This window comes from Phocoena phocoena, chromosome 6, assembly GCF_963924675.1.
Source record: "Phocoena phocoena chromosome 6, mPhoPho1.1, whole genome shotgun sequence".
NCBI classification, from domain to species: Eukaryota; Metazoa; Chordata; class Mammalia; order Artiodactyla; family Phocoenidae; genus Phocoena; species Phocoena phocoena.
Window position 1 is genome coordinate 45,529,256 of NC_089224.1, and position 9,300 is coordinate 45,538,555.

Consider the following 9,300-nt stretch of genomic DNA (forward strand, 5'->3'; position numbering starts at 1 on the left):
TGGATTTTAGGCAGATTAAAGGTTTAAGGACACTCTGATTTTCTTGAAGAGTATGAATTAAACCTAACACTTAAAATATACCTTTTGCACCCCCAAAGCAAAGGAAAACAAGACACAAAGCTGACCATATCATAATATGAAGAATAAATGTGGAAAATATAAAAATCATCATAGAGAAATACATTCTAATTATTACAAATTAAAAATAAATTTTCTCCCCATTCAAAAGTATTGTTTCCACTTACGGTTGAAAAACAATATGCTGAGATGACTTGATGCATTTACAACTGAATCAGAAGAAAAGTCATTGAACTGAGTGAATATTGATGCGCTAGAGGCCACCTCTAAGCAGAGAAGACTCCATTGTAGAAGATTGGGTCCAGGTCTCCTTTTCCCACTCCTGGGTTCTCTGAGGTTGAACATACAGGGAAAGCACACTCTGATTTTCACGCCTTAACTTCCACTCTCATATTGTCCTGGGCACAGCGGCTGTGGACTTTCTTTTCAGATCGAGCCTGGTCCTTTGGAAGTTCTTCAAAGTCAGGCTGGAGTCCTCATTGCCCAGCAGGGTCTTTTCCTCTCCATCTCCTGCACCAAACCAGCCTCCAGATCTGCCCACTGTTGATCAAGCCCACTGAGGAATTTCAGCTGTTTGTGCTGAAGACGATGGAGAAGTGCTGTATCGTCTCATGGAGAATGAGGCGGCCTGAGCGTTTTGGAACTGGCTGTCAGCCAGCTGGTGCTGATGGAACCTGAAAACCTTCTTGTCCTTCAGGCAGGAAAACAAAGAAGATTCTCCCTGTTAGGGGCAGGACTGTGAGGGTCTCCTGCTTTGGCAGGCTGTGGTTCTGGGCCAGGTGACAGCTAAGGGTGCACACAGAGCTGGAGAACATCATCCTGGGTGAGGAGGGTGGCAGGCCCCGGTGAGCCTGGTGATGCAGGTGTCTGGCTGTGGGAGCCTGTATCCAGCTGCTCTGAGTACCTGCCTGCAAATGAGATTCTTAAATAAGCCATTTATGGGCAACATGGAATGTCACAACTTCAATTCTTTTATTACACTGGACATTAAACACGCTCCTGGAACATGAAAGAGTATCGGTCCAATAGGATGTATTCATCTAAATGAGACCCAAGGTTGAAATAAAAACCTGAGTCTCAATATATCTCTTTTTCAGTTCTAATACGAATATTAGAGGTTTGACCCTGTACTCTATTTTGCCACTTCTTAAATTGCACCAAAATACAACTAGCCTCACCTCTCTGCATTCTCCTCTAAAGGGACTCATACATTAGATTTAAATTCTTCCACATTTCTTTACAGGACCATAGCTCACAGTTTCTGACAGTTTACAGATAATGGTGACATAAAAATGAACAGCAAGGGTGAATCCATGCAGTTCTCTTCATTCTGTCACCAGAAATGTTTTGACTGCATATATATGTGACAATGCGCTTGGCAATGTGGATTCCAGGAAAGTGAGGCAGGGGTGGTGACCGCCCTCCAGGGAGCAGGGAGGACAGACTTTAGAGGCAGGATTAGGATGAGGGAAGCACCACGTGCTCAGTGCAGCTGAGGGCCAGTGCTCAGAGCTGATGAAGAGGAGGGCCTGGGAGCAGCAGAAGGCTCCACTCTGACAAAAATCTGGGGCTCCTCAATTTAAATGACATCAGACTTTCATTTCCTCTTCTAAAAAATGGAGACACCTTTAGTTGTGGTCACACAAGACATTGCCTAGATCAAATAAAATAAAGTTTGCAAAGTACAGGCTGAGAATTTGAACAGAGTGAATGATAGCAGCCCTTTGTATTAATATAACAAATGGTAACCTGTATAGTCCACCCTCAGCCCAGCCAAGAGAAGCTCTGACTACAGGTTCCTTAACACTCAGGGGTCTGCATGTTGAGGCCCCCAAATGCAAACTCTAGGAGAGGGATTGCCTGTAGGCCTGCGAAGGAGTAGAGACCTAGTCTCCACCCTTAGAGCAGTGCCCCGTACATTAAGGAGAGAAATCCTACGGCAGCTGAAGCTCTTTGCAGCATCTAAGAAAGTGTTTTGACCTCCTCCCCACAAGAAAAAAAAAAAAAAGGCTACTCTGTGACTAGTATGAATGAGATAAATAGTCCTTTTCCTCACCTTATTTTGTTTCACACCACCTCTGGTGTTAATTTTTAAGACACAGATTAAATTATACCTTAAAAACAAACACATAACCTCAGAGAAAACGATCAGATTTGTGGTTACCATAGCCAAGGGGGTGTGAGTTGAGAAAATCAGATGAAGGCAATGAAAAGCGTTTTTTCTTCCTATAAAAAAAGACATTAAAATAATGTTGTAGAGACCAGGAAAATGGTAAGAAATATATATATGGGGGAGAGATGATGAGAATTAAAGCATTCCTAGATTTTCAGCCATGGAACAGCACAATACTCTAATTCAAAAGCTATTTCCCGGGTTAGCATTAGGGCAACGTTAAGCTAGTACTTCTCTAAAGCACGAATGGTAAGAAGGCACCAAATCTAAGTCATCGAGATAAAGGATGTTTTCATGCAATATTTATAATGAAAATTAATACCAAAATATGCACGAGGAACAAAATATAAAACTTTTAAGTAAAGAAATGAAGTTGACCTCCATTTGCATGGCCCTGACAGTCTTACAAAGTAAGCCTTCAGGACGTAAATGAAATCTGCTTGTACACACCAACTCTTCTTTGTAAACTTATAGTCAAGGTGAGGTCCTGGGAAAGACATTTCAGGAACATGAGTTAAAAATCAGTTCAGACAATCACGGGGTCATTAGAAATTGTCAAATATGGTAATTCCCTCAATTAAAACCAAGTGAAAAAGTAATCTTGAAAATATTAATGAGTTGCCTTCCATTAAAGATAGAAAAGTAAAACTATATTAAATACTTGGGGCTTCCCAATACTTGGGGCTTCCCTGGTGGCGCAGTGGTTAAGAATCCGCCTGCCGACTCAGGGGACTCGGGTTTGAGCCCTGGTCTAGGAAGATCCCACATGCTGTGGGGCAACTAAGTCCATGTGCTGCTACTACTGAGCCTGTGCTCCTCAACAAGAGAAGCCACCACAATGAGAAGCCTGCGCACCGCAATGAAGACTGAACCCAGCCTAAGATAAATAAACAAATAATTATATTAAATACTTACTTTAGTATAAAGACAATATAGTTTAAATAAAGTTTAATAAAATGCTATATTTTAATATGAAAATACATTTTAATATTCTATGCTTAATATTGAAAATATTTTAACATAAATTTATAAAAATATGAAACATTTAAAATATTTAATTTAAATATGATATGAATTAAGTTAAATATAAAATTAATTTTAAAATGTAAAAAATAAAAGGCTGTGAGTTTTTTTAATATTCCTACTTTTCAGATATTCAATACTTTCTCCCTCACTTTAACGCTGTATCCTTGAAAAACACCATGAAGTCCCAGAGAATCTACAGGGGCGCTCAGCTCCCGCGTCCTCGGCCCCGGTGGTGGCCGCGCCCCGACTCACCCCTCAGGGCGTCCCCAACACCGTCCTGTCGTCCCATCGCCGTCGCCGCGTTCCCCTTTCTCTGGGCCTTCGCCGTCTCGCGCCAGAAACGAGCCCGAATCTGAAAAATCGGCTCCCCTTTCTCTGAGGCTAGGAATCGCTCTGATTCCCCACCTCAGACCGCTCAGAAAAAGGCTTCTTTCCCAAAAATTGCCTCGCTCAAGTTTCTGTGAGAAAATAAAGCGCAAAACTCAGGGGAAGCCTGAAAATGCAAGGTTCTTGTTCCCAGCCAGACAAAAATGTCTCTGGCGAAGCCGCGACAAGGCTTCCTCTTCAACACTCAGCACCGAGAAAACGAAGGTGTTTCGCGCACTATGCTGATTATTAAAGCAGCCTCAGGGACTACTTTTCGCCCTGTCTCTCGAGCTGCAGGAGACAACTGCAGACGGCAAACTTAATAGTCGGCGTTTCCCAAACAAACCCTGCGCCCTCTACCGGCCGCCTAGGGAAGGACGCTGTCCACAGTTCCAGGGAAGGAAGCTTCGCACTAATTGTTTGGCGGTGCCCACGCGTCTCCTGGCGGCCGTCTAGTGAATCACTCATTCTTAATGGCCCAGATCTATTTGCTAGTGGCAGGAGTGATGCTCTGCTCTATCCCTGCTTACTCTCTTGGCTGGAACTTGCCTAGAAGCCATAGCCAGGAAAACAAGGACGTCTTCCAACATTTGGAACAGATGCAAAGGATCCCCTCTCAGTGGTGCCTAAAGGACAGAACCGACTTCAAATTTCCTTGGAAAAGAGAGAATATCACCCCAATCCAGGTGACTCAAGGCACCTGTCACCACCATCTGATGCTCCAGCAGATCTTCAACCTCTTCACCACGGAGGACAGCCGTGTTGCCTGGAGCAACACCCTCCTCGATAAACTTCTCTCTAGCCTTCATCTGAGGCTGCACCGACTGGAGCAGATGAAAAAAGACAATCTGGATTGTCGAGATTTGGGACGTGCTGCCCGGGAGTATTTCCATGGAATCCGTGTCTATCTGAAGGCAAAGGAATACAGCTCCTGTGCCTGGGAGGTTGTCAGAGTGGAAATTAAAAGGTGCCTTTCCCTTATGTAAGAATCCTCAAAGAAATGTCAACAAATATAGAATATTTTTTATACTCGTGACACTTCTCATTCAATTACATTAGTGTTCAAGTCCAACGCAATCTCGACTTGTGTTTCCTCACAGGCTGAAAAATGTCTGAAATGAAAATCATGATTTTAAAAAAGGTTTTGACAGAACACAATCTCTTTTCTTGTATAAATAATTTTATAACGTAATTTAAAAGATCACTTTAAGTTTTGGCACAGGTATTTGCTATTTTCAACACATGAAGTATAGCAAGGTTTTTTGGATAGTGTGGTGTTAAAGATATTTGTCAGTTAACTTAATGCTGACTGCCGTAACGGGTAAACAGAATGCTGTCAGGAATTTGATCATAATAGAATCTTACCTTTCCCTGGTATAAGAACACAAGGCAGGCATTCCTGATCAGATGGATGTTCTAAGTTGCTCTCCAAAGAGTGATTCGGGGACATGGATACCCCCTGTTTTGTGGATTTGTCCATCATCAACAGGTGACTGCAAATTTTTCTGCAGTATTTGAGTCTATTCCACTCAGTGGTAAAGGGAAAAAGTCTGGTGCATCACATGGGACGTTTTCAAGGGCCAGGACTATACAGGGCAAGAGCACTTCTGCTCACATTACATGGCCTGGATTTATCCTCGTGGAAATCTCACTGCAAAGAAGTTGGCAAATTATTGGATGATTAATAGACGAGGAGACAAGTTCAGTGCATAAGACCACTTTTCATCTTTACACTATTTGTCCTAATGAAGTTCTGAGTGGGGTGGAGGGGAACAACTAATGTTCTTGCTTGCAAACACCTCATTAAAAAACAATCTGACCCACAGAGAAAGAGAAATATCACTTATATGTGGAATCTTAAAAAAATGATACAAATGAAGTTATTTACAATACAGAAACGGACCCACAGACTAACAGAAGAAACTTATGGTTACCAGGGGGGAAGGGTGGGGGAGGGATAGTTGGGGAGTTTAGGATTGACATGTACACAATGCTATATTTGGGATGGATGGCCAACAGGGACTTACTGTATAGCACAGGGAACTCTGCTCAATATTATGTGGCCACCTAGATGGGAGGAGAGTTTGAGAAAGAATGGACGCATGAATGTGTGTGGCTGAATCACTTTGCTGTACACCTGAGGCTAGCACAGCATTGTTAATCAAATATACTCCAGTATGAAATAAAAAGTTAAAAAAATCTCATCCTGTAGTTCTGCCTTAAAAGAAAGAAAACAGTCAAGTTTGGATATTTATTCTCAGACTCAGTGGTATTATGATTTCATGTATTTTTATTGTTCATTTGCTGAAATAAAGAAAATTTTAAAAAAACACAGAAACCCACAATCAGACCCAAATTCTTATTCCACAAGTTCAGCTTGGGGAAGATGACACGGATGTCACTCAGAGTTCACAGCATCATAGACTGTTGGAAAGAAGCATTCAAATGGATGCCCAAAGGCATAGCCTATGAGGAAAATATCCACAAATGTAGACACAAGTTGTTTCCTTATTGCCTGAGGGAGACGAGAAAAGTATGATCAGGCAGCTCCTTGCAAGTACTTGAGGATGACTGAAGAGAAAATGGAGAGCAACTCTTCCATTTGCGTCCAGGCCCAGACTCTCATCCTGATCTTCTAAGTATTGAAAATGCAAACTTGAAGAAGAAAATATTCCTGCAAATGATCTCTAAAAAAATATCTCACACAATATTCCATTATCACGTCCCTTGTAGAACCATGAAGAATTTCCAAAGTCTCTGTAGATTATCGTCCTTTCATATCATATCTAACTAATATATGTTGGTATTCTTCCTTCTCCTATTACTATCATCACTGGTCCCTTCATGAGTATGTATTGAGCTCCTGAAATGACAGGGACTGGACTAGCTGTCTAGGAACCGGGCTTGGGTAAGATGATGCCTCTCACTTTAGGTATTTTACAGACCTCTGCGAGGTATTCTGAGGACACAATAGGTCAGGTCATGTCTTACTATTTGGGCTTCTTCAACAAAAGAGCATAGACTGGGTGGTTTGTAAAGAGCAGAAATGTATTGCTCACAGTTCTAGAGTCTGGAAATCCAAGATCTGGGTGTCCGCGTGGTCCAGTTCTGGTGAGAGCCTGCTTCAGGTCTCACACTGCAGAGTTCTCCTTGTATCATCATACAGCAGGAGAGGGCGGCATTTATCTCTGAACTCTTTGATAAGGGTGCTAATTCCATTCGTGAGGCCTCCATCTTCCCACCTTAATCAGGTCCCAAAGGGCCAGCCACCTGATACCATCACTTTGGGGGTTAGGACTTCCAAATACGAATTGTGTGGGGACGGAAACATTCAGACCAGAAAGGGCATTGAAGGCTACATGTCTTGGCAACCAGAAGACAGAATATATTCATGTAAATAAAGAAGAAGGAGCCATTTATCAGGCCAAAAGAGCAGACCGAGGACTCAGAATCCAAACTCTTGACTTTCAACCTGCAGTAATGCTTTAATTATTATGTGTCAAAATTTGGAAATCAAACTGAAATGGACCCCATCGTCCCTTGAAAGGGAATGAAGACACAGGATGAAAATGATCATTCATCAGTCTTTGTGAGGAGTCTCCAAAGAATCTCAGGATATAGGTAGTCATTGCCACATCCGTAAAGATCCACCAAAGAGTAACCTGGTTAATTGTCTGGTTGCTGTGACCTGTGTGAATCAGGGAGAGTTTGAGTTCAGATACATGGCTCTGTATGTGACACCAATCTGGTTATTTTCTGTCATGACCTAGTAGAGGACAAATTAGCGACGAGGCCATCCTCTGAGTTTAATAGAGTGCCGGGCCAAGGCTGAAAATTGTGCTGCTCTTACAACTTGAATCCCCAGAGCCATATGCACCTTGAAGGAAAGAGAATCCTAGTGGTTTTAGCAACAAACTCAGTAGGCATGACTGATACCAGTAGGAGTAGAGTGGGAATACCAGCCACTGTCTATTATAATCCCAGCAAATACGACCGTGATAAAGGAAAATAGCTTGGTCATTCGTAACTGCCTTCCAGTGGGAGGAGAACATCTGAGAAACTGCTTTAGTAAAAAGTACCTGTTGCGTGATTACACTGGGCCTGGTGCCGAGGATACCACAGAGAATACGAAAGAGTCCAGTTGCTACAGAGCTGATTTGCCAAAGATAGTCACATACCTATTATTTATTGAAAGATCGGAATTACAGAGGGCTGAGGCCACAGAACATCCACTGCAAAATAAAAGAATTCATGATCAGAGTTGAAAGTTAATTCTTTCCATGATACCAATCAATATTTATCCAGTTCTCAATTAATTACAAAGATGGTTTTCTTTTGTTTGAAAAGAATAGGCTTGGATTGGAACCTCTGACAGTCCTTTGGGGAATCTGAAATTCAATGCAAAAATACAGAGAAAGATGCAAACCGATGATGATTCCTAAATCATCTGGGAGCAGATCGCTCCCACGGGTGCAAACATTAGTTCTTAGGGGTGCGAACAAATCTTAGCTACTACAATGGTGGGTGGCATTCCAAAGGTCAACCCTATCCAGCAAAATCTCATTCCTCTGTATTCATTTTTCTCTTTGGGTTTTCTTGTGTATGAGATGAGAGGCATTGACATTGAGTGCATGGAAGATACACAATATGCAGGATCAATGCTACAAGCTATGGTGGCTTGATGTTTCATTAGAGGACTTTCTCTCCATCATATGCTTGAACACAAAGTCATAATGTGAGAGGTGCCCTCTGCTTACTTATGAGCTGTCCTTGTCTGTCTTGTGGATTTTGCTTATGTTTGAGCCTCAGTGTGATGTGGGCATCGGGAATTAAGCACAAATAGGTTGTATTTTATTATTTAATTCTAAAAAAGATATCTAGGAGATCAATAATTACGTCTAGTCCTAAAGAGAAAAAGTTGTTGACAATATCTAGAGGAATATCTAGCAGCTAGTGAAGTTAGAAATCATTTTATGATATGAATCAAAACTAATAATTACTTAAAAATAAACGTTAAGAAAATCATTTAAATTTTCAATGCTTTTAGCAGTTTTGATAGATTTTAAAATATATCTATACAATGGTATTCTTGTGAAGTATCTGTATAAATTTTTAGTGAATATGTAATTTGATACATTCCTATTTATTAAGTAAATGTATTACATTAAAAGTCATTCTGCACACTTAACCAAAATGTTAAATTAATTGCAGTAGCTTTTACAGCTAATTTTTAGCCTAATTTTTTTTGTCATACTCACCCCTGCATCAAATAAAAAGAAAAGACTTTTCACTTTCTTTTTCTATTTATAAAGTAGAGATATGCATGGAGTACACATCAATGTACACAGTATATCTGTGTATCAAAATTTCATAGGGGGGCCATATGGAAAAAAAATATCTAGAAAGGTTCTGTGGGCAGGAGAAGGGGAGGCAAGGATAAAAAACAGTGGTTGAGAAACCCTGCCCTAACCTATCTGAAGAGTGCAAAATGAAAAGCAAAAACAGAAGTAGAAAGTAAGAGGGAACATTCAGAAAATGGAAACGAATGGGTTCCCATTTAAGACCCAGGCCTGAAGGAAGGTCTTCAGAGAACCTAGAGAGCAGAGTTCACAGAGTCCCCCACCTCTGCCAGGCCGGCAGCATCTACAGGGTCCCCG

At 41.3% G+C, this 9,300-nt stretch overlaps 1 protein-coding gene across 1 annotated transcript; it reads left to right on the forward strand.

Moving 5' to 3' along the window:
- The first annotated feature begins 4,116 nt into the window (after positions 1 to 4,116).
- Positions 4,117 to 4,629, forward strand: LOC136124585 (interferon omega-1-like). The gene has a single exon (XM_065879350.1). It carries the CDS (start codon positions 4,117 to 4,119, stop codon positions 4,627 to 4,629), a length of 513 nt encoding a protein of 170 aa, XP_065735422.1.
- The last annotated feature ends 4,671 nt before the right edge of the window (positions 4,630 to 9,300 follow it).

What these genes read in the sequence shown, in the direction of transcription:
- LOC136124585 (XM_065879350.1), top strand. Translation starts at nt 4,117, where the DNA reads ATGGCCCAGATCTATTTGCTAGTGGCAGGAGTGATGCTCTGCTCTATC.